This window comes from Augochlora pura, chromosome 7 (genome assembly GCF_028453695.1).
Source record: "Augochlora pura isolate Apur16 chromosome 7, APUR_v2.2.1, whole genome shotgun sequence".
NCBI classification, from domain to species: Eukaryota; Metazoa; Arthropoda; class Insecta; order Hymenoptera; family Halictidae; genus Augochlora; species Augochlora pura.
In genome coordinates, this window is record NC_135778.1 from 15366986 (window position 1) to 15393839 (window position 26854).

The 26854-nt window shown below is 42.0% G+C and overlaps 1 protein-coding gene across 2 annotated transcripts in view; it reads right to left on the reverse strand.

Moving 5' to 3' along the window:
• The window catches only part of LOC144473044 (uncharacterized), a 211957-nt gene that overhangs the window by 5523 nt on the left and 179580 nt on the right, over positions 1–26854 (reverse strand). The window contains exons 1-4 of one of the 2 annotated variants that reach the window (XM_078186586.1): positions 23381–23889; positions 14286–14589; positions 7260–7796; positions 1665–1981 (exon numbers count right to left, since the gene is read on the reverse strand). In XM_078186586.1, coding sequence (XP_078042712.1) covers positions 1665–1981; positions 7260–7796; positions 14286–14589; positions 23381–23889 — 1667 coding nt within the window. Of the gene's footprint in view, positions 1–1664; positions 1982–7259; positions 7797–14285; positions 14590–23380; positions 23890–26854 lie in introns of those variants that run through there. The other variant, XM_078186587.1, reaches the window with a different exon arrangement.

The window sequence follows — 26854 nt, forward strand, 5'->3', positions numbered from 1 at the left end:
AAAGCTTCCGCTTTCGAAACTAGTTTGGTATCTCGACCGAGGCTGGGAATATTCGAAACTCTGAAATCGGAACTTGAAGACTGAGCCTAAATACCGAAACTGTATAGAGAATCTAAAGACTGAACTAAAAGATTAAATTTAAAGACTGAACCTAAAGGCTGAGCCTACAAATTGATCCTGAAGACTTAGTCTAAAAATTGAACTAGAAGACTGAACCTAAAGACAGGACCTAAAGGCGGAACCTGAAGTCATAACTTGAACTCTCCACCCACCTCATAATCAGGAAAAGCGTGTCGTTCCTGGTTCATCGACATCAGTCTTATCAAACTAGTTCTCCATCCTGATATCTGTATCTGAGCCGGAAACTAATAAACCAGCCTAACGCATTACTAATTCACGACATAATAGGCACACTCCGTAAACAAGCTGTACATTATTAGGCTCGATTTGACTGAAAGACTAGACCTATTTAAATAACAGCGACGTATAGAAAACATGACGGAACGTATCTTTCCGCGTTAGTTCTCCGGACTATGCCGGAGACATTAATATCTGACAGGTTGAAAGGATTCCTAAGGCCATGCAATAATTCATAACTCTGTAAGCAATGTTACAATCTTGCCGGGCGTACTTGTACGTCGTTTACGGATAACTCGGTGAACGGGGAGGGGACCCCGGGTGTGTATGCCCGCTTCGTTCGATTCATAGTTGTGTACACCGCGTTTATCAGATTAGATCTGGATCGCGTGATATCTATGGCCAGATCCAGGACTAATTAATGAACTAGTTAGATTGGCTGGATTCCTAATCTCTGTACTAATTCATGGTGTTACGATCATGATATTAGAATCAGATATACGCTGAGTCATGACATTACCATTAGACCCGCGCGCTGCGTGCAGTTGCAGCTGTAATAAACGGACGAAGTGGGGGGGAACTGTAAGCGCATCGAGAGAATTTAATCCTTATTCATTTTTTTTTTTTCGAGATCCGATCTTAAATGCCGTCTTTTCCCAGTTTCGTTGCAAAGTGTATCTATTCGAAACGCGACGGTGTGAGTGAAACGTAATTTGTTGCTTTAAAGTGTACAGCGACGATAGGATCTTTTATGCAATTATACTTGAAGAGTGTACGCATTTTTATGACTATTATATGTTATTATAGAATTCATTCCGTGTACTATGAAATATAAATTTCAACTTTTTATTCAATATAATTCATTCAATATTATTAAGACTCAATTATATACCTTACATTTTCCTAATTATTATTATATTTACACAGAATTATTTCTATATTCTCTAAAATATAATTCTGCAACTTTTATGTCCTATATCAATCTAATTCCGTAACCAAAGATACGATTATCATTTATTTCCTCGTTTTGCATTTATTCAATTATAATACATTATCCTAGAATTTTTTTCTACATATACAAGAACAAAATTACCTATAAAAGATGTATCATAATCGTATCATTTTTCGTATTAAATTTTTATATATCGATTTTATTCAATAACCGATGATCTGACGATGAATACGAGGACAGTTTGGTTTTGCCCAGTCTAATTGTGATAATCTCGAAGGTAGAGGCACGCGATTTAACGACACCGTCGCGAAGGGGACCCGAAGAATGTCCGCCATACAGGTTTCACGGTGTGTACCTGAGGAAAGATGGTGGCGGTGGCGCGCCAGCGGACGAGTCGCTCGGTGTCGTCGGCGGTTCTCCCTTGCTGCACGCTATGCTGCAATAAATGGCACCTCTTCGCGGCAGGAACGGTCGCCCGAGAAGGGAGGTACGGCAAGTGGCGCAGCAGAAGCAGGCCTCGGTCGCGTGCCAGTGTTGACCCTCGTGCGACATTTGCCCTTGATCGACGCCGATCGGTTCGCCGCAGCTGTCGCAGTACTCCGCGAACGATGCGTCGAAGCATCGCAGACAGTACGGTCGTCCTTCCCTCATCACGTACCTCTGACCCCCCAGCTGGAAAAGAAAACGTGCAGATTTTAGGCACAGGGATCGCTGAACCCGCGAACTTCTACTTGGGAGGCCGCCTCTCACGGAAAAGGATCGGCGGACCTGTAACAGCAGCACCAGGTAATCGAGACTTTGTGGCCTGGGGCTTTTTTGGATCTGAGGACATCGAGAGGGCTATGTCAAGGTTATGTTAACACATTAAAGACGGGAGTCTTAGTAATACGATTTATCTCGACTGTAGCTTAAAGGCGGGAGTCGTATTAGTACGGTTTGCAACCTCATTGCGCAATCCATGCGCACTTTACATTTGTATTTAGTATGTTTTGTGGTTTGAAGCGTTACCTAGCATACTTTCGTCAAGATCCCCCGCCTTTAATGTGTTAATAACTGGAAAGGATATTTTGGGGTTAATAACTGATGTCAGTCGACTGTTTGAGGCTTTGGGAGACTTTTAGGGACCTTGGTGTTTGTAGTTGGGAGGGAGTCTTTAGGTTGAAAGATGGAGAATACGGTAAGAGTTACTGAGGGGCACTTGTGAAGTTGCTAAAGTCTTCGAGACCATGTGATCACTGATTTTTTGGTCTTTTATGTGAACTGTTGAGTTGATATTTGAGGCTTAAATTAAAGGTACCTAAGAAAAAGAATTGAAATTACTATAAGTCTTCAAGGACTCATGAGATCACTAGCTTTGGTCTTTCAGCTGAATTGTTGGGTTGATATTCAGTTTAACTAAGTTGATATTTAACTTAACTTAAGTTTAAACTTAACTTAAAAGTATCGGAGAGGTACTCCTAAAATCGCTAATAATTATCAATATCTCATTTGATCACTGACTTTGGTTTCCAAATCTGCTTCAACTGAAACTCCAAGTTAAAAGTACCTAAGAAACACTACTAAAAATCACTGAAAGTTTTCAAGCTCTCAGGGGGGTTACTAACTTCCATCTCCGAGTCCCAAGAAATCTTCTAGTTTAAATTCTAAGATCAAAGCTAAACGTTTTAGGGTCTCGCTATTCAAGTCAGTCGATTCTAAAAGGCTTCAGGAGCTCACTAACTTCACTCCGTAGGTCTGAAGAGCCTTTGGGTCGAGATCGATGACTAAGAGGTTCCCGAGCACCACTAACTCAAATCAATTGACTCTCGATAGGTTCCATGAGATCGTTGACTTCGGTCTATGGGACTCGAGGATCGAATATCCTTTAGACTGAGCAACAGGTTGCGAAGATCGTCTGACTTAAGTCTGTCGATTAGAGCGACGTCCAGGCATTACTTTTGATTTAGGCAGCTATGCCGCGATAATAATGTCTTGTGTAATGTTTTAATAACAGGAACAGACGCAGAGAACTTCAAAGAAAGGGTAAGAAAGCCTGTGAATATCGGCAATTAATTTGTAAGATGAAATTTTGAAAATACGTTTTCTCATAGCATCGTTTATGGGAAATTCAAATGCAGGTAACCCATCTACGATACTGTTTCGCTCTAGAATGATAAGAAAATTGCAGAATCCTTTGTCAATTTTTTCTTTTCCTTCGAAAAATTTATTACAGTAGAAAAAGCGCTAATCCCTGTGACTATGAAGGAAGTATTTGGTTGGCAATTAAGTGATTGCGGATTTTGTTAGTAGATGGTCTTAGCACATTCTGTTGTTTTATCAACGTGTTCAAAGTAATTAAGTTATATTGTTTTCTTACTGTCTGGTCTTTCATCTTCAATTCAGTAAGAAAATTGTATCGACTAGTTATTTAGTTTGGTTTTTATCACTGTTTGAAGATGGAAGGACAAGAAGCGCATTTTAGACATATTTTATTACATTATTTCCTAAAAAGCAAGCATCGCAAGCACGACTTTTATGTTAACTCTTTGAAACACAAAAATCTCAGGAAATAAATAGACCCACATGGCACAGAAATTTTATCGCGTTTTTAATTTTAAAAAGTTGTCATCTTCTTCCTGAAAGCATATAAAACATAACCAAATAATTCAATTGAATTTGTTTTTATGAAATTTGTCTTAAACAGAGTAAAAATGGAGCTGTTACAATACTACGAGGTGAGTCTAAAAATGTCCCACCATGCATTATCGTACATGAAAAAGGTGGGACATTTTTAATCTCATCGTGCACCAAAGAGTTATACACAGTGTATTAAAATGAAGCCATGAAAGAAAGTCATTGTCACAATTGATTTGTTTAATTGAGTAAACTTATATTTTTAAGCAAAAGAATTGAACTTTCCCTCCTATTTTAAATCCGCGATTACTTAGTTGCCAACCCAATAGTACGGCGAGGGGTTAACGTTTCACCTAGTCGCCCGCGCATAAAAATCGCGCAGCGCGGCTACGCGGTCGCGGAGAGTAGGGTGGCCAGCTATTACGGCGGACAGGACACGGTAAAAAGGAATACGTTAGAGCCGCACAAACATCTGCGGTCTAATTATAACTGTGCTTTGCCCCGGACGGCACCGCGGACCGAACGCGCGCGGCGTTTCGTCGCGCTCGGCGACATCTTTTATCGCGGAAACGATAGTCCTCGTTGCCATAGTTTTAATGCCGTCCGAAGGTGGGAAAACTCCTGCAATGCGGCGAACCCCTCCGTCCACGGTTTTTGCGAGCGGGACAATTATTTACGCCGGGGTCCGCGGAGAGTCATTTCCCTCCCCCCTTGAGCGATTTAGCTGTCAGTCTCAGAGCCACCCCTCCCCCCTCCCCCCCCCCCTCCCCCCTTCTCTGCATCCCGCGACGGGAACTCGCGCGCAATAATTCATCGAATCTAGGTGTCGATAAATGTCATACGCAGCGCTCCGCGTCTATTACGCGTGGACCAGACAAAAGCTTCTTATCGAGTCTGCGAGCTCTCGCTGACGAATCGCTGGCATACACTGCCGGCTAAAAGTGCCGGCTATCGCGCGCCGGAAGTCGCCGCGTTCGTTGGGTTCCGCGGCAAAATTTATGTGCAATTAGGCTCTTCCTTCTCGTAGTTCTTTGGCTGCGTGGTGGGAAATTAGTTTAACAATTCAAGAAATTGTTAGAGCGCATTTTGAAGTAATTTGTAGATCGGCGAACTTGGCTATATTTTAATATTCTGTTGGAAGTTTAAATAGTTTATGGAACGGGAGGCACGATTTCAATTTTAAGCTACTTTGAAGGTAGACTTTAGGTATAGAGGTTCCTTTAAAACAGGATAAGATATCTTTGTCATCAATATTCAAAAAACTATCAAAAAAATTATATGAAATATAATATATAAGCTGAAACAAATTTATCAAAAAGTCTTCTACATTATTTCACGTGATTCTTGAGAAAAATTAACAGAGAGTTGTCGGGCAAACCAATAGCGCAATACTAAAGGCGTTAAGGCTTTAGATTCTAAGCTTTAAAAGCTTCCAAACTCCAACTTCATTCGAAGAGCTTCTCGCGCCAAAAGGGTTAACAAATTTCAATTCCACCGTCGCCGTTTCAAATGGTCCCGTCAAATAGGGGTACATTTTTTCGCCCAATTCGATGAGCAAAATGAAACCCTGTAGCGAGACACGTCCGCGAACTTTTGACCGGTAGTGTATCGCGATTGCGCGTGTCTAGCACCGCCACTACCCCCCTCAGCAATAATCCGGAACTACATCTGCGCGTATCTCTCTATTCATGTATCAATCAGTATTTAACGTGGGTATCGATTAATGGGTTGACCAGGAAATAAAAGCGTCGCGTCGTAGACTGATGAATGGAAGCTGGATGAAATTGATTGGTGCCGGTAGTCGTGCAACGGCAGCAAGGATCGACGGTGCGAGACGCGGGGACTAATTTCCACATTCGAGTTAACATTCTGTGTTACGGCCTTCTATGTTATTATACTCCCTTTAAGTCCATTAAGATGCTTTTGAAGCGACGGCTACTCATTCCGCTGATTCACGGGATATTCATGAACGGTGTCACAGGTGCCGCGGTACGAGAGAACAATTGTATCGTCTCGCAACTGTTCTTAACGGGTCGCCAAGTTATTCATGCGAATGTGATTTGAGTTATTACTGGATTGTGAACCGCAGTTGAGAATGATATAATAATGAAAATAATAATATGATATTGAAGATAATATTATAATATTGAAAATAACATGTAAATAGTGTTATGCTTTTAGAATGTTTTACATTTTATCTACGATAAGTCCATAAAATCTACAGTCTAGTTATTACACTATTATAGCGATTTCTCAAGAATCCTCAAGAAGTCCACCCCACGCATAATATTTCTATCCACAATATAAATATAATAAATATAAATAAATTCGAGGTATCATATAATATTTATTATATATTTCAGTGTTCGAATTATGAATGCAAGCATTACGCAAGGGGTAGAAATCGACCCTGCCGAAGTTCTCGAGGGTTAATATATAAATTCGAAACTGTCATCAGATTAAGTTTGAATTAATCATAAAATTGATTATTAGATCAAGAATAACATACGGTTGAAAATATTTGTGCGTTAAGAGGTTAACAAAATTCTAAGTTAATAAAATTTACACCACAAATCGTTAAACGATGACTGAAGTAAACGGTGTATATATCTCGTAGCGTACTTGTCAGCCAAAAACAACCCCTAAGAGTATCAAAGGAAGTCTGTAGGATAACTACCATAACTAAGACAGTAGTAAAAAAATCAACCCTTTGCAATTTCTCTAATAGAGTGAGCCAAGTATTACTTTCCGCGTGTCTATGTTCATTGTCATACATAAAGATCGACGACAGAAGAATTAATTTTGCTTTCACAAAATTTAGAGCACATTAACAGCACTTATAGTTACTAGATTACGTATGAAGTCTCTATTACTATCCTGACACATTGTATACTGGAAGGCTTCAACGCCAGGATTAGATTACCTTACCCAACTGACCCATTCGATACAACCAATCGACAAATAGGACAAGATAGAAAAACGGGACATGACAAAATAGGACACATACAAATGAAGCAAGAGGATAAAAACAGCGAACCTCGTGAACAGTAACATTGTTGTAACAAAAAATAACTTTGACATCACCTTGATATAAAAATGAAGCAAGAAGATGAACACAGCGAACCTCATGAATGCTAACAGTGTTATAACAAAAAACTGATCTCTTGGTTCACCCCACAATCAGATAAACCCTACAACTTCCTTATCTCGTGCTAAATAAATGTTCATCTCGTCCTATTCGTGGCAGAGCTGGTACAGTTTACTTCCACCTGCCAAACAGGTGAAGACTAAAAGTCGACGAAGAGGATCGTGTGTGACCGACCAAAGAGAGAATTACCTGTCGATCGCACTCGAGACACGCGAAGTGCCTCATGTGCCATGCCCTGCCCTCTGCCTCCGTGCACTCGTCGGCGAGAATGATCTCGTCGCAGGCGCAGCACCTAGGCTTCAGGGTTTCGGCGTGGTGGCGGCCGCAGTATAATCTGCCGTCCCGCCAGAAGTATATCAGGTCGACGAGCAGCTGCCTGCAGACGCAGCAGACGAAGCAGGCCGGATGCCATAGGGCCGAGGGCCCGGCCCGGCTCGCGGCGACCGCCATCTCACCGGCGGCGATCGGCCTGCTGCACTCGCGGCATCCGGCCCCGTGAGGCCTCTCGAGCTGGCTCGCGTGGCCCCGGCCCAGCGCCTCGCGTTTCCGCTGGCCCGCGAACACCCTCAGCTCCCGCTTCTCTTCCTCGGTCAGGCCGCTGCAGTACCGGGCCTCGTTGTCGTGCGGCGGTAGCTGTTGCAGCAGCTGCTTAACCCGCTCCCGCTCGCCGGCGCTACCCGCGTACGGGATCTTGTCTTCCGGTAGCGCGCTGAAGTACAGGTGTACCTGCGACCACAGAGATCGGAAACGTTAACACGGGATTCTATAGTAAGACTTGACTTTGGATGGGTCCTGACTTTTTTTTTTTTACATGTTACAGCGTGATTAGAGTTTCTTTTATTGGGCTTGAATTCGACAGTCGGGACGTTATAAATTAATATATAAAATATTATATATTTTCTATATTAAATATAGATTAATAAATGATAAATATAATAGAGGGTGAATTTTCAATTTTCTTATTTTTCGTTCAAACGAAAGAACATTTTTGTTTGGTTGTACTAAATAGCGATGAGGAAGAAATTTATTTAATTAAGGTCACTTCAAATAAAAATAATATTGTTCGTCATTTTTTCCTTGTATACGTACATTTACATTTTTAATCTTAATTAAGTTGCTTGTATGGAATTTAAGTATAACGAGTTCCTTATATGGGAGTAAAATATCTGGTTTTAATAGGTGTATTTTTAATAAATGCATTTTTGTTGAACGAATAGAATTTTCACTAGTTTCTTACTAATTTTGTAGTTCTTTACTAGTCCTCAAAATGCATCTTTATCGAACGAATTGAATTTTACAGTATATTATTTTAATTTTATATTAGCTGAATCGAATATCGAACAAATTGAATTCTAATAACATCTATAGGACACGAAAGCGTTAAAATTCAATTCTCAGTGATAAATTATAGCCTGCCAATTTCTGTTTCGATAATCAAAAGACTTTATCGAAAGTAAATAAACGACTTCGACTTTCAGGAAATTTTTCGTTTTGATTTTAGACATTTAATGACATTTAATTTGATTTTAGGCGTTGAATGAATTTCTTGCTTATCGTTATTTAAACAATATATCTAAAAATTAATCTGCTATCATTCTAAGCGAATCATATCGAAACTTTAGACAGAAATTCTTAGTATCGAAACATTTTCTTCTCCATCATTAACATTCATACAACCCAATCTCATCTCTTCTTCTCATTACCGAAAGTGCAAGTATATTTGGATCGATTTTAACCCTTCTTTGCATGATGATGGAAATTTCAATCATAACATTTAGTGAAGAAAAAAAGGTACTCAAAAACTGTAAACTTTAAATTTGTTGTTGCTGGCAACTTTATAAATGACTATTGCGTACAACAAAACGCAGTTGTCAAAAAATAGCAAACGTCACTGTCAATTAACAAGCCTAGAACTTGTCATTCCACTGTTTGTGTAAAATTCCCAAATGTAAAGGCTATTCCACAATTTCGTGTAATAAATGTGGAGTTAATTTGTGCTTGAATAAAAATAATAATTGTTTTTTAAATTATCATTTAGAATAAAGGAGAATAAGTAAACAATATCTTTTGATTTATTTAGTACTGAGCTATATATGTAACAATGCATAATGATGCAAATTTCCATCATACTGTTTTTTAAATAATTCAAATTCTTATTTATACTAGGATTTTTTTAAATATTTTTCCTTTAATCTAGAGCATTAATTACATCAACCTGATTTATTTAAAAAAAAATAGGAAAAATCATGCAAAGAAGGGTTAAACAATTATTCCACCTCCTCCGTACCCGTTGTTCCACCCGATATACAGGTGCTCGGCCGAATAAAAGAAACGCGTCGCGGCCGGAATGTTTGGTAGCGTTCTAAAGGGTTAAATCGGAGCGAACAGCGTCGCCGGCCAGCAGCAAGAGCGGGGCCTTTCCGTTTCGAAAGCGTGCTCGACATACGCACGCGCGTAAATAAGTACGCGGGTCGAAAGCGTGGAACGCGATTCGGGTTAAACGACGGTCCCGTAAGCGAAATAAAACGAGCCGGGGACCCGTTCCGCTGTTTTGTTCGCGGTGGAACATCGCCGTCACGTGTCCCGTGTAACTGTAAGCATTTCATCTCTGAATTATTCATGAATGATGAATATCGGGGTATCACAATGCCGATAAATAAAAGCGGAGCCGCGCGCGCATCGATTCCGTTTCCCGTGCCACCTTTATCACCGGGCCATCATCGAAACTTGGCTATCCTGTTTCCGATGCGATTAGTCCTCCTTACACGGCCATCTCTCGAATTCGTTTCTTTCAGCCCCTCGCGTTACGATCTCTTTCAGAACTGCGTCGATTAATATTTTTTCGATCTTAACTCTTTCCACTCGAAGCCATTTCAACTGGAAATCTACAATAAAATTTCCGTCTCCCGATATTTCCATTTTATATAACGAAATTCACTAATTTATTTAAAATTACATTTAAAAGAATTTAAATCCAAGCTTTCGTGATACATATGAAAATAATTTTGGAACGTGCCACAACAATTTCAATGGCGCCGCCGAGTCGCCACTCGAGTGGAAAGGGTTAATAATATCCATCGTGGAACGAGGGAATTTTTCTATCCCGATTGTCTTCATTTATTTCCATTCCCAAATTTTAATGACAGAAGATTCAAATTTTGGTTCCATTTAACAAAAACGACTGGCAGTTATATCGATTAAATTGTGTATGAAATATTCGTCACGAATCTGACTCGTTATTATACAAATAGTTCAAGGGGTTAATCGATGGAACTTTTTCGACGAACTGACCGAAATTATCCGTCGCTTTTTCTGTCGTTGGACTATTAACCTTTTGCGGTCGTATTCAATTTATACATAAATCATGCACAATTATACAAACATATTATACAGAAATCATAATATTTTGTCTCGTCCGTGAACGGTGTTTCCATGTGGTCGTACAAAGTGTTAAACTATGTACAAGATATTGAATGAAACTGAACACGTGTAGAAACGATTGGTTTGATTAACAGGTAGCTGTTACACGGTGATAATTTCGTAGGAATTAGTGGAGGTTTCAAAGGTCAAAGTTTATCTTGGAGAGAAGAGTTTTTAAGTGTGTACATCATTGCTTCTTTTATTTTAAACTTCGTGGATCAATGTGTTGATGGAACGACGTGGAGATAGTAAATTAATTCTGGCATTAATTATAGTGTTTCGGTAGTATTAATTAAGTAGACAAATATATAGCATATGCATAGTATATAGAATACGCATAGTATATAGCATAGTATACAGCGTGACGAAGGAGATCATATAATTTTCGCTTGAGAGATTGTTTAACGTTTCGCATACAAGGTACTCCGTAAAACATTTTAGCAACAAAGCAGTCCATTAAAAAAATATAAAATAAATGCCTCGAACACTGTAGTTAGTTTTAATTATTATTAGTTAATTTAGTCGGGAACTATTATAATTTTAACAAGACTCGTTATATAGACATCGCTGAAAGAAGCTAAAAATAATTTTACAAGAAATAATTAAATGTTAGAACTAATCTTAACTTATCATCAGAATTTTTACCTCAATTATTGTATACTTATTTACCTCAATTATTGTACACTTATTTACCTAAATTGCTGTGTACTTATTTACCTCAATTACTGTATACTTATTTACCTCAATTATTGTACACTTATTGATCTCGCTTACTGCATACTTATTTACCTCAATTTTTGTATACTCATTTACTTCAATTTTTACGTTAATATAATTAAAATGGCCAGCATCCGGGCCATGAAATATAGTCGAAATACTGAAACAATCTCCGCGTAACAATTTACATGCGACACAACGATCCACGACAAATTCCATAACATCTCCCAATATTTCTATTAACCCAAGGTTTTCTAGAAAATACGAGGAGCACCGTCGCAGACAAGACGCCGGTCTAAAATATTCGCGAGCCCGAGGGGTAGCGAAATCCGCGCGTTTCTCGGAAAATCCCGAACTCAGCGAGCGTGTCCGTCTGTTACGCCGGTCCCGGCAAATCAGCCGGAGAGAAAGCAAACCTTTATGCAAATCTAGAGTCAACCGCGTACGGCGCATAGCGTATCAGGGGCGCGCCCACATTGCCGGCTCCTGAAACTCACGGGACAGTTTCGCAACAACTCCCGCGGAATCATCGCGACCATGATTCTTTTTTATCGATATATAAGATCGATATATTATTATCGGCCGTAAACTCTTGTTTCTTTGTCTGTCCGCGGACTTCCGTCGAGCATTGACGTCGCCAGGACCGTCGATTCCTGTGACAATGATTAATATCGGCCGCCGTCACAACGGTGTTCGTTAATCCTTTTAGTGCCAACTAAAAAGTCACGTTTACCCGAGCAAAATGTACAAAACTCGTTCGATATGGTTTAATAAAATTTCAAAAAGAAATAGCAAGAAATCTGTAAAACCTGAAAACCATCGAATTCAAAAAGGAAGAAGAAATAAAAAATGAAATCGTCATTTACTAAGAATATTAAAAGAACAATATTTGTTCGAGAGTAGCCATCGACGATATATCGTTCTTCGGTACTAAAAGAGCTAACCTATTAGGCACGACTCGCTATTATATTGGATTTCGCTGTTAGCAAAAATATAGAAACGAAGGTGAATGAAAATAAAAATTGTCTGGTTCTATTAGGAAAATTATTAAGTACGTCATAGTATGAAAGGACCGCTAGTGCAGGGGATTAAAGTAAACGATTCAAGTGAAAGTGTATATGTACAATACACGAAGAAAAGAATATACTAAGAATATACTAAATCTAAATATATGAATATACTAAGTATATATAACTAATCATATATGAGCCGTTCAGTGCACACATCGACTAACTCCATAAAACAAAAAGTCGAGAAACGCGATGAAATGGTGTACATTGATTTTTAAAATTCCTGTTATAACATAGATTCACATATATAATGTAGAATGAATAAATACAGATATAGCTTTCATTTAACGTATAATTTAATGTATAACATTAATATTATTTAATGTATAAAATTAACAAGAAAGAATAGCCAAAACCAAAAAGAAAAAAAAAATTTTGCCGTTTAATGGTGTTAATCTTTATTATTCAGGAAAGTTATTATAAATATAAAAAGTTATGACTATACCAAGTGCTTTGACACTTAAATTTAAGATTTTTCAAAAAGTGGAGTTAATCGATGTGTGCACTGGGCGGCTCATATATAGCTATACCAAAAAGAATTAAGAAAAATAATTAATATTAAGAAAAATGTTAATTTAAGTGTGAAAAAATTCGCGCAAAATCCAGCCGTGCCAAAAAGGTCAAAGTCGACTGAAAATCCCCAAATGGAATAATATTCCCCGAAATAGAAATCGCCGTCGATCAACAGCCGCGTTCGGTTGTTTACTCGTCGCTTTAGCATCCGAACTGCCACAGAAGTCAAGATCGTCTCGGATTCCTCGTTTTACGATTATTCAAGTCGTAAAGACGATTCTGATGGAATTTATTCCGCGGTTCGATTCGTCCGCGTGCATACTAGAGCCGCTGATTACTCGTATATTCGATAAACGCGTTTTTGGCGTTTCCTTGATATAAGCAGATTCACCGGTATTATTCTAGCATTATTTTATGGCCGGTTGTAAATTCTAGATATTTTTATTAGTTCCCATGGAGACGATGTTGCGCGAAAGAATTTATATTTTATTTGCCTGGAGTGGTACTCGTAATATTATTCAACGAAATCATCGGAGGATACTATCTCTTAAAACGTTCTAACTTTGTGAAAAAGAAAATCGCAGGCACGATTATCTTTTTCTCAATTGAAGAGGAAGGATTGAATTCTGTTCTGTAGTAAATGGCATTGGTGAAAAAAAATTTGACGAAGAGTGAACATTTTTTTAAATATGCTAAGTTTTGATTAGGTAGTTTTCAGGACGGCAAACTTGGTCTTATATTTAAAAAGTTACAGAGGCGCGTGTACGTCGATATCAAATTCGAGATACAGTGTTTTAAAGTAGAGATTTCAAGATTTAATTTTAAAAAAGTCTCGTCATCCTACGATTATTTCTCGCAAAGTTATCGTCAATCAAAGACGACTAATTTTTATCCAAAATATTTCCGTGTATAGTGTCAATAGAAATTCATTTTTCCATCAATTTATCAGCAAAAATTCAGGTTAAAAATAATAATTAATACCCAAATGACGCTGTCAAATATATTTTTAAATACTGATCGGGCTTCCATCGTTCCAAATATATCAACGATTTATTTTATCTAATGTCCGTAAATTAAGTAAATGCACGATTTAAGGGTTAACCCTTTGCGGTCGAGTGGCGACTCTAAGGCGTCGCTAAAAATTATCATGCCAAGTTTTAAAATAATTTTTATCAAATTTACTTACATTCAAAAAATTGTTAAGAGCCATTAACTGTTGGACGTGTCACAAAATTTAATTTCATAATGTATAAAATGCACTAAGTTGTATCGAATGAAAACACTATATAAGTCTGGAAAAATATTTTCGATTTCCAGTTAAAATGGCTCCGACTGCAAAGGGTTAAATCATATGTCTAGACGAGACGAAGCGACGGTTCACGGTGCGTCAGGTGAAAAAAATCGTTCGGACATCGGGCGGTGTTTTATCGTTATTCGAACGACAAGCGGGGCGAAGGGGGGTGGGGGGGTGGGGAGGGAGACGGTCGTTTCTTACCTGGTCGGGCCTGAGACCGGGCGGTACCCACGTGTACTCCTCGAGCGCGCACCCGCTGTCATCGTCGCTCTGCGAGTGCCTCTGATGATGCATCAGTGCCTCCTGGAGGGCGAGACCCGCCGGGGCCGGTTGCACGGGGCTCTTGAAGGGTTCCTGGTGAGAAGAACCGGCGGCCCCGCTTTGGAAAGCCATCGCCATGGCCATCGGCGGGCCGGGACCGAGGCCCAGTCCCGAGGGACCGCCCGCCTCCGTCGAGGTCCGCTGATGTTCCTCCCTTGGACACCTGCAGCTTCTGCACACTTTCCTGCAACCAGAATTCAGATCACGTTACCACAATCCGATACTCTGACCTACTTAATCTTACGCGTACCTTCCCGCATGCGCGATTAAACCATCGATTTTTATCGCATCCTTCGATAATATAGACACTTGCATTTTTACAGATTTATTCGGTGTCAATATATCTGCACTCTTAATTCTTCTTTTATGTTTATTTGTCGATTAAATGCAGGTACGTAATTCGTCTGTGAAGTTAACTTCTATTATTAATTTATTTATATGTTCAAATCTTATTAGAATGTTCTCCAGAAAGTTAACTGTTATCATACATTTTTATTAGGAACGAATTTGTAATTTCAACTTTTTAAATTTTACCGCGGAAATTAACTTTTGCTATATATTTATTTTTATTAGGAACTAGCTTGTAATTTAAACTTTTTATTTATAAATTTACCTTCTAAAATGAACTTTTCTTATATATATATATTTATTTTTATTAGAAACTTAGAATTTCAATTTTTATTATAAATTTACCACTAAAGTTTAATTCTGATTAGAAATTTACTTACAAAACACAATTAAATTTTGTTACATTTTATATCGAATTAGCTTCCCAAAATTAAAGAATATTCGATGAAATTACTTTCGCTAGAAAAACTAGCTTTAAAATATTTATCAACAAAGAGGTTGGAAACAATCCTTACTCTTCTCGTTACTTGTTACTTGTCTTTTTTTCTCTATCGACGTCAACTTTTATGGCAGTCCATTGAGTATAGACTCGTCGTCAGCGATGTACAGAGTACAAGATGTTCGCAAGCGTAATTACTACAGGAAAGTATGTATTTTTCATTATTTTATTACGAAGTAGATAAGTTGGTTCGATTTTATGTGTCTTTTATGGGCTCCAGCAGATAACGTCTCGAATGGATATCCCTTTTATGGTCCCGAGTTCGACGTTATTTTTACATAATATTCTCACGAATCCTTAACAAATATTACAAGGTGTACTGTACAATATTAATCATCGAAGATTTATAATTCAGTAAATATACATTTATTAAATATAATTTATAATTTCACGGTACCTGCGTCTATTCTCGTTCTCATAGATTCTAGTTTATGAAGCGTCCATCGAATAAGATTACCCAGATCGGATATGGTACCATTGTTTCTAACCACTGGGGTGGATACAATGAAGAATTTGGACAATGGGCTGATTGATTGTTTAGGGAGAGGAACAGCTGGCTGGCTGGACCTTTATAATCAGTTTTCTAATGGTCTAGTCCCGTGATCACTCTTCTGACACTAATTTATCGCGTTTGCTTTTTCGACGCTTTCGCTGCCATTGGCATAACTATAGTAAACTCTTGTCAATTGTCCTCCAACTTGTAAATATAAATGGACAATTTCAGAAGAGGAGACACAATTATTTTTGTTTTTATAGTTGTTGGCAGTCAGTTGTTGACTCGCTTTTATAGTCGTTGAAAATGGACCGCAAGTCTCAAATAATCGTCTCCCCTCTTCCCTAATTGTCCATTCATTTTCGCCAACTGATGAACAATTAGCGAGAATTCACTGTAAAGCAGTAAACAATACCATCATCTATTATTTCTATTTCGCAACATCGGTTTCAACCTTTTATTAGTTAAAATATTTTTCTTAAAAATACGATATATACATATATACATTAACAATTAGTACTACAATAGAGTGCGCCGCGTCGATTATCTTTAACCCTTTCGGTACAAGCGCTCTGTCCGCCGTGACACTCTCGAAAATTCGCACATGGTCAATCATTCTCCTTAACATTTTCCTAAGCGTTAAATAAAAACTGTGCTTGATAAGACAATGTTTTTTTACATTACTTGTAGCCTTAATATTAATAGATATATAAAATTATATAGAAAATTATATAAAGATACGTACATAAAATTATATAAAAATGTTTATGCAAACTTATATATAAAATTATATAAAGATACGTATATAAAATTATATAAAAATGTTTATGCAAACTTATATATAAAATTATATAAAGATACTTAGATAAAATTCTATTATTTATACCGTTCATCACGTGGACACCGGATATATCCGGCACTCGTACCGAAAGAGTTAAAGCCGATTCCCAATTGAAACGAAAGAGAGACGATCACGTTAACTCATCCGCAAGATCCCGACAACGTTGATCGCCCGAGGTAATGACGTCTGGTCGTGATTTATTCGCCATTCCGCCGCCATCAAATTTTAGCGTCCCCCGATTCCGGAAACCGCGAATTTCAGCATTTATTAAACCTGTCATTCCCGGCCAGATCATCAAAGCTAAAAAAAGCCAAGTACAACCGTTTCTGAGATACGTAAGGCGCCCGAAGATGTCTGTTAAACTGGCGGCAGATTCTCGGCAGTTAACGGGAAGAAAGATCATGCGTTCTTAGGGCAAAAACGCGAGTAATAGATCGGCGCGTTCGTTCCTTTTCGCTATTATTACAGTGTTCCATCTTCCTCCGACGTGATCGCGAAATAAACGATTTTCGTTCGGTCGACTCTCGAGACTAGCGAATTTGTAACCCTTTGCGCTCGAAGTCATTTCAACTGGAAATCTATAATGATTCTTCTGGCTTCCAATATTTCCATTTTGTATAACAAAATTCATTCGATGCGTATGATATTGAGTCTCGTGGCTCGTGTAGCAGAGTAACAAAATTATTAAAATTTTTTTATAATCTTTTAAATCTGAGCTTTGGCAATATTTATAAAAATAATTTTGGAACGTATCAATTTTAATCACAGCAATTTTTTTCAAAAAAAAAAAAAAAAAAGAAAAGGGTTAATACGCAGACGAAGCGATTTTGTGATTTTGTGCTTTGTGGGATCCAGAACAATGTACCGTCTTGCCGCAGGACTATGCTAAAAATTCCGTGACCCTAATTGTCTTGTAAACCCGAATCCCGAGTTATCGACACTCTTGACTACGCGATAGTATTAGGTTGGAAACTATGAAACGGGCATCGCAGCTGAAAACAGACTAAACAAAAATGCCCGTTTCGTAGTTTCCAACCTAATATTAGCACCACGTTTCTCGTTGTCCCCTTATCATTATTATTATTAATAATATTATATTATATTTTCATAATTAATTTTTTTTATTAATAATATTATATTATTATTAATTATTATATAGATTAAACGATATTATTCTGCAAACTATTCTTCTTTTTATTTTACTATTATTAGACAGTCTGCTATTGTATCATAAATTTCTATGTAATAATTTCTATGTAATTAAGCGAAATTGATGCAATCGGATCAGCCTAAATTACCGGATGCTTATGTTTCCTTCTGTATAGCGTTCTCACTGTAGTATTTCATTTCAGTCTGCTAATATCTGCGACTATGACGAACAATAGCGTAGATTAGTATTGAAAATCGACATTAATTGTTAAGTTAATTGAGCAATATATTAATTGAACAATACCTCAGGTTATGATTGAAAATAAATTTTAATTGTTTAGTTAATCGAACAATATATTAATCGAACAGTAGCGTAGGTAAGTATCGAGAACAAATTTTAATTATTAAGTTAACCGAACAATATAACCAATATAAGTAATATAATTGTTAATGGGGCAATGTAGGACGTCTCTACTCGCGTTGAATAAGAATTTTCAGATAAACAACTACGAAAATCCTGCCCCGGGGAACAGAATTTCTGTCAGCGCGATGCACGCCGCATATTAATAACCCTTCAACGGGGCACGAAAGGGATTCCATTCCCACGGGGGGCCGATAAATTTCACTCTCATTTGCATTCGTAATTCCGAGGAAACGGAAAACATCATTCCGATTCGGTTCAGACGCCCGTGCACCATAAACAAGCGAAAAAAACAGTTAGAATAATCGTTCTGAGTTATGGGAGGAACGGCGACGCGTCGCCTCGCGCCGCGAGATGATCGATGTATCACCGCGGTATTCTTCGATTCTGGGGGAACCATCGAAATAACTCCTTCCTTTCATATCGGTGAAACGAACCTGCAGTATCATTTTTTTTTTATTAACGTCACGATGGACGTTTCTTTTTTCAATCTCGTTTGTAGCGCTGGAAAATTAACGCGGTGCGTGGAATCAGTAAAATTCAACGAAAATGATTGTCTTGCGGCGATGCTAAATAAAGAGGATGACGGAATGTTGACAGAAAATATTTTCATAAACACTTCATAGAAATATGTAAGTGAGATAAGTTAATTATAGAGTTAGTTAGTGTTAGCTGTTAATTATCTAGTCTGTGCGACAAGCTATAAAAAGTGTTAACACTTTTGATGCTTGAAGGTTAAGTATCGTTGCTTTATTTACCATTTAGAACTTGTGTAACTCTACGTAATTCATGTATTTCTGTTAATATCATGGAAAATTTCATGAAATTAAAGTGATATATATATTGAATTAATATAGTAGAGCTTAATATATCCATTTAAATCTGATTAAATATGTCATTTTAATTTTATGAGATTTTTGAGATCGTTGTTATGGTTGTCAGAGTATTGAATGATGTTAAGGTTCTGCTATAATTATTATTCTTTCATTCTTTATCTTCTTGCAATATAGCTACAGTTTCTTCTGAACTTTCTATTAAGTATCACACAAATATCGAATTTTTATAATAGTATAATATGGATCCTAAACCATTGCACAATTTCGATTATTTCTTGTTGCTAAAATTCATGGACATTATTTAAAACTCTACACACATCTGTAAAAAACAGCAACGCGAAAAATAGCATAATTTCTTCATAAAAGAATATCAAGTTTCTCGTTTAAAAAATTCATAGACATTATTTAAAGCCTAACAAAGATCACTGAAAAACAGCAATGCAAGGTGTAGCATAATTTCGTTTATAAAAATATCTACGGAGTTTCTATAATACTACGGAACGAGTAATTACATCACTATATGAGCTGAGAGTCTGAATTTCGACGATTTCTCGTTGCAAAAATTCATAAAATTATTCAACGCCTAACAAGTAGAGAGCCGGCGCTGCAAGCAATTGCACAGCTTCTTCAAAAATAAAAGAAAGAAATAAGCTGCAGTAGAGGTCGGCAGGAAAGCGCGACTCAGAGTAAAAGACACCCTTAAAAAGCTGTCTATCATCCGATGATCGGTTTGGATCGTAGTTTCGAGCGGCTCGCGATAGCCCGAAGATCTATCGGCTGTTAGAAAGCGGGATCGTTACAATTTCACGAACGGTCTGTCATTACCGGCGTGGCTCTGGCATCGCAAGAAATTCAATTTCCACGGGACAGGGCTCCACTCGTCGTCGTCGTCGTCGTCGTCGCCGTCGAGAGAGAGAGAGAGAGAGAGAGTACTGCCACGGCTGATTACACACCGAGGAATGACCAAGGCATCACTTTACTTATCAAGCCCGACGCGGAGAGAACCGAGCAACCCCGTAAATAACGCGTCGGAATTTAAAAATCGATTAACTTTCGCTTCGCTCTGTAATGAGACGACGGGAGGGGGGACACGACGATCTTTCGTCGGGCGATCGGCTCCCGTCGATTCCGATCGGGCCTCGCCCGCATACCGATATGCACATCCTCGCGCGCACGAAAAAGAAAACGCGACTTCGGCGCACGAAAGCAGCCGTGCAGCGATCCGCGCTCGAAACACACTTTCGCTCCGGTTTTTCGTTTTTCTGGCGCGCGAACGTAATCGGTTCTTGTTCAAGGTCGATCGAAGGCGAAGGTGCCACCGCGATCGACGCCGTCGTTTAACCCTTTCGCATACAGAGAGCTCGTGACAAAATGTGATGGCTGCGAACGGAACGCATTTAGTGAGTAGAGTTTGACACTGAGGCGCGCAATGCTACGAAATAGAAGTCGTTTCTTGGTCCCTAAATTTTGCAATGATATTTATTATATTTAATAATATCATTTTTCTTTCTAAAATATGAAAGTTTCTAATCAGAATTTATTTCTTAAATATTATAGTCAACTGTTTGTTGATTGACAGAAGTATCTCGTGTAAATATGTGGTATGAACGTATACATTACATACGCTCTTTGTATATGAATGGTCATTCTTCGAGGGTGTATACATATATACGCCCGTCGGATTTAAAGGGTTAAGACGGAGGCTGCGCGGTCGCCGATGCGTTTTTGTCAGCGAACGGATATAGTCGCGATATAATCGTTTACTCGCCGATTATTTGCCATCGGGCGGACTTTGCTTTTGTCTGGTAGCTCTGTGTGCCACACGGTCGTCGACTGCGCCGATGATATTGTTTATTTGCCGGCGGAGACGCGGCCGACGTTGACTAATCGACCGTCCGACGCCGTTAAATTAATTTAGACATTCCTGTGCCGGAAGTTATTCATTCGCGGGCGACTTCTCGTTCCCTGGTCGCTGTTCGCGCCGATTAAAACGAACGGATTCCCGCCGAGGAAAGTTTCAACTTTCATAACGCATTGCATAGATCGTTTAGAAAGCCTTCGCACGATTTTTCCAGGTAGCCGCGCGACTCGCGCTGCGCTACGTGCAGTGGCGCGTGCACAGGCTGCTTTCCTGGCGTCAAAGCAAAAGGAGACAGGCTTCCGCGATGCACGCGTTCGCTGGATGTCTTCGGGACACCGATTCCGACGCGGATTACAACCGGCACACGGTTCCGCCGGCAGGCTGAGCCCATTCCCATGAAAAACGGGGGAACACGAACAAAATGGCGTCGACTGAAAGAAGTTCAGTGTCGCGCGGTTCCGCGGACGATCCTCGAGATATTCGAATGTACTGATACGGATAAACCTTTTCGTATAAATGGATAGGGATGAACCTGCCTGGATGAACCTGTCCGAATAAACCTATCCAAATAAATCTAGTCGAATAAACATATCCAAATAAACTTATCCGAATGAACCTATCCAAATAAGCATAACCTAATAAACCTCTCGAAACGAACTTATCCAAATAAACATATCGAAACAAACCTATCCGACTAAACCTATCCAAATAAACCTATTCGAATGAATCTATGCTAGCAAACCTATTCAAATAAACCAATTCGAATGAATCTATGCTAGCAAACCTATTCAAATAAACCTATCCAACTATACCTATTCAAATAGATCAATCTAACCAAACCTATCGAAATGTACCCATCCAACTAAACCTATCCAAGCGATCTGATCGGAATAATCTGATTCGAAATAAATTGGCTTGGCCTCTCGCGATCGAACGGACACGTCAATAAACGGCCCACGGGAAACACTATATCAACGAATTAATACGGAGTCGGAGTTTATTTACGAAGGACGCGAGGGGTTTCAACCGAAGTCCGACGCGAGACGCTCCGACCACCTTGCTTTTAATCCTTAAAGACTCCAGGTGCGCACACACGCAACGTATTTACGTTCAAGGTTTCAGGCTTGCACACGTGTACCGTGCAGTTTTTTTCTGTTACCCTATACCGGGGATAGTTTGCATACCACCTAAGCCGCTTTTTGATAAGCTGGCCTTCGCCGTCTTGCTGATATGTTAAACACTGTAATACCGACCAGTCAAGGACAATACTCTTCGCAGAGACGGCTGCATCGGGGAAGATCGATGAAGCTTGCACAAAAAGGACGTATTGAACTGTAAGGTATTCTCTTCAATGAATAAATGCTCTCGGCTGAATAAACATTTTTTGATCGATAAGAAGGAGGAGGAATGTTTATCGTGATGATCCTTTTATATTGGAACTTTTAGGGTGGCGTATCTTGCGGATGTTATTTTGTAAAAATTTAGTATTAGATTTGATCAAGCGCGAATTAATATGTAATATTATTGGTAGGGTGATGTATTCTTTGCTAAATAGTTTGATATTGTTCGGTGACCTGATCGGAAAATGTTAGAATTGTGTTGAGAAACGTACCATATTTATAACGAGACCAAGTTCACGTGTATCTAAGAGATTTAAATTTACAGTTCTTACTAAAATAATAGCAATTATTAAATGAATACACGTTGCTGCAGTCGGCAAGAAAAAGTGACAACCGGAGCCAGGTCAGCTTCGAAATAAACGACTGAAATACCGATCGCTACGACAAGCACGCAGCTCGAGTGTTCACTCGCTGAACGGATCACCTACTTTCCGCCTATTAATTCGTTCAACTCATCGTGTTCGCTATACCACTGCTCGGAATACCAAAGGCAGCGAGGCGCGATGCGTCCCGCATGAAAAATCATCGCAGCATCGAAGAAAAGTTCTATCAAGCTCCGAAAACAAGACGGACAACAGATATCCAACAGGCGAAGTTAGCTCTATCATCCTCACAATACCATAATCCACTGGGAAAAAAATGCCAAAGACGCGGGACCGTGCCTCAAAGTCCCGGCGCGGCACCGTGGAGCTTTCTAATAACTCGTTCCAGCTAGCTTCATCATCGTCGCGTCAAGAACCACTACAAAAAGACACGGACGACGAGCCGTCGAAAGCCCGGCGAACCTTCTTCCACACAGAAACAGCCATACTTCCTGGCGACCGGTTCGCCCTTGAACCCTCAATCACTCGCGCCTCCCGAATAACTCGGCGCGGCAAGGGGAGCAAGGTCGCCGAAAGATCTGTAAACCAGGGATCGGTGGCGCGGATGCACGCACAAGGAACCGGCGGAACGCAACCGACTCGCCGCACCTCGAACAAAAGGAGCAAGCATCGCGTCTCGGAGCACGCATAGTCACTGCGAGCAGCGAACCGCGGCGAACTTTGATCGGGCGAAGCGAGAGGCGGTATTATCGGTCGGAAGAGTGGAAACGATGTGGAAACGAGATCAACGTGTGTGGAACTCACTCTGAGGAGGCGGCGGCTGCAGTGCCGGTGGCGGTGGCGGTGGCGGCCGCGACATCGTAACCCGAATGCAGGGAGCCGCACTCCGCGGCGCGGTTGCATTCCGTCTCCGCGAGACCGCCTCGCTCGTGCTCGAAGGCCGCGGCCGCGGCGTCGTGGGCGCCATTCAGGAACTCGACGCACTTCTCCGTGGGGCTAGCCCGGGCGGTGGCCAAGGCGGGACAGGCGATCACGTCCTCGGCCACGTGCTCGTCCTCGCGGCTCCGGAGGAACGCGTCCAGGTAGTGCTCGTCGGCGGCGGGCAGCTCGTAGACGGTCGCGGGAGCCCAGTTGGCGGCGTTCTCCTTGCGGCCGGCGGCCTCCGCCTCGACGGGCTTGCCGGGCTCCGACTTCCTGGCGTACAGCTTGCGCAGGTAGGCCTCCTGGTGGCTCCTGGTGGCCCAGCAGCCGCCCTGCCACCACCGCTTCGACCCCAGCAGCGAGGTCTTCCGTCTCCTCGCTAGACTCGACATCCTCTCGGCGATCCGGCCGTGTCATCCGCGGGGCCCGTTCCGCGGGCCCGTCCGGCGCTGCGTCCCCTGTCCGCCGCTGTGTCTCGTGGGCCCGCGCGACTTTCACGGCGCATCAGAGCCGGTCTCTCCCCGGCTCACGGCGCGTCCTTTTGCCCGGCGATATATCGGCGCCGCGTTTATCCTCCGCGGCGATCGCTGGCCCCCGACGCGCTCGCTCGCCTTCGGGCTCTCCTCTCGCGCGCGTTTAATCCCGGCGCATTAAGCCCGCTCGGCGCGGCCCGATCCGGCGATCGCCGGCCGATCGTCGGCCTGTCCTTCGGCTCGATCGCCGCGACGCGATAAGATCGCGGTCCACCAGGCCCACGGAGCCCGTTTCGTCGATCCGCCGTCGTCGATCGTCCCGGGCCTCGTCACACTCCGGCGGCGGTCACACGCGGCTGGCCAGCTGCTGCTCGTGGAGGAAGTCGTCATCGCGGCCCGCGATCGATAAGGAAGAGATCTGGATGTCGCGGGTCCGCTCGTCCGTTAGGCGGCGGCGGCGGCGGCGGCAGCGGCTGCGAAGGGGGAACGGCGGGCTCGCGCGAGCTGGGCCCGATTGACGATCGCGCGCCGCATCGCCGCCGATCGGCACGCGCTCGCGAAACACACACGCTCGCGAGAGGACAGAGGACGAGCGCCGAGGACGAGAACAAGGGGTGTGGAGGAGAGGAGGGCTGGCGGGGAGAGGGGGCGAGTTCGGAGAGACAGAGAGAGACAGAGAGAGAGAGAGAGAGAGAGAGAGAGAGAGAGAGAGGTGGAACAGGCGAGAACCAGAGGAGAAAGAGGATCGAGGGGGTAGCCGATGGGGGAACGGAGACAAAACAGGGATCGAGGAGAGAGAAAGCCGGCAAGGGACCAAGAAAAGGAGAGAGGCCAATCTGTACGTATAACCGGTAGTACAGTCGGAGATTAACGTTTTAATACGCGGCGCGTTCGCCGGAGCACAAAGGGGGACCAAGCCGATAACGTCCGACCGCGGACGGCGATCGTTACTCCCGATCGATACTCCCACTCGCGAGAACACCGAGACGAGACGAGGCAACGCGGCGAACAGCTCTCGGCTGTCGATCCCGGAGAGATCCTGGCGACGCGAATCGCGATGCCACCGAACCGGAATACGCCTCTCCGTGGTGTGTCCGCGCCGAGGGAATCCGCTTCACGTCGCGTCGGCCCGCTGACACGCGACGTCCGCTCGTCACTCGGCCCCGGAAACCGCGGAGCGGCCGCGATCGAGGGCTCTCATCTCGCTGCGGCGCACTGGTCCATCCGCTGTCAATGTTGACGAGTGCTCGGGATATCGTTCCGAGGCTCGCTGATCGCGGGATCGGCGGACCGGAACCGAACGAGAGCTCTCTCGGCCGCGCTCTCGTCGTCGCTTTGGGCCAGGTGGTTCGGCGACGATGCGCGCTGGGATGGTCTGTCGGTTTCGCGCCGATTCTTCCGATCGGAATTCGGCGGACCCCGCGAACAACCGCGGCCGACACCGGTTAATTGACGGCGACGAAGAATGGGTCCCACGACCGGTACGGGCGCGACAAAAACCTTCTAGAATCGGCGTCCCGGGCTTCCCACTCGGGCGTGCTGAGGCCGAGCGGACACTGAGCGTACTCCGGGGCCCAGGGCGGCCGGAGAAGAGCGGGACGCGAGCGGGCCCGCTCTAAGGTAGGGGCCCGTTCTCTCTCGTAACGCCGCGGACGTCCGTGCGTGCAACTTCCACGCCGCCAATGCCGGCTCGCCTATCCCCACCCCACCGCCTCCTCGCTCCCCTTGCTTCCTCCTTTCTTTCTTCATCTCAATCTCTCATCTCCTTCTCTCGCTCTCCTTTTCTCGCTCTCTTTCTCTTGCTCTCCTTCTCTCGCTCTCTTTCTCTCCCTCTCTCTCTCTCTCTCTCTCTCTCTCTCTCCATCCTCGGCTCTCCCGATATATTTATATTCGTTTCTAATACGTGTGGCGTGTCGGGGCCCGACGCCTCTCGCCTCGCCGCGAGACCCCCGCTCGAAGAACGCGCGCGCGCGCGAGCAAGCCTCGCGGAAACTTCGATGTATGCGTGCGCCAGGACGAATAGCTGCCTCCGAACCCCCCTCCTCCCCTTCCTGGTCACCCCGAAGGCATTCTGACCAGGATGGACCCGCGCGTCCACCGGGATCTCCGACCAGCGCTCGGAGGTACCCGATCGCCACCGGGGGACAGTTTGCACGCGAGAACGTCGCGCGCGTCGCTTTTGGGGATGCTTTCCGATCGGGTTCTTAGACACACCTGCGGCATCCTTCAGGTTTCTGGGCTCGGTGCGCGCCGGGTTTCTTCGCTGAACGCCGGGATTCCAGGCTTTTCGTGCCGTGACTCGCTTTTCGGGCTTCGTTTTATTTTACTTTCCCAGTCTTTGTTCAATAATGTAGAATACAATTTTGATGCTCGGTTGGTTTTTAGTTCGCATTGTTTTTTTAAATTGCACGATATGTGTTCTTAGAGCTGGGACAAATATATGTGAACGCTTTTTGAAATGACTTTTTTAAAAGTAGATTAAATGAATTGAATTTATTGCTTTTTCAGATGAAAGAGGGATTAGCCTACTAGATAATGACTAGAGTGGTTTTATAATTTTTGCTAGTTATTTGCAATAGATAGATTCGTTTCTTAATTTTTTTATATGAGTCTGAGATGGAAATTTAAACGAAAAAGTTTGCAGATCTGGATATTTTATACGTAAATTGATTACGGCTTTTATATATTTATGACAAAAATCATATATCATAATATCTATATAGATATATATTTATGGCATAAAATCCACTGTCTAATTATCGATAATCTATCTTTATTTATTTCAACATACGCGCCAAGCTCTTTATCAATTGCAAAATGCAAAATCCTGTTCAGAAACAGGACAATTTATTCTCATCGAATATATATAGCTTTCGCGTACGTT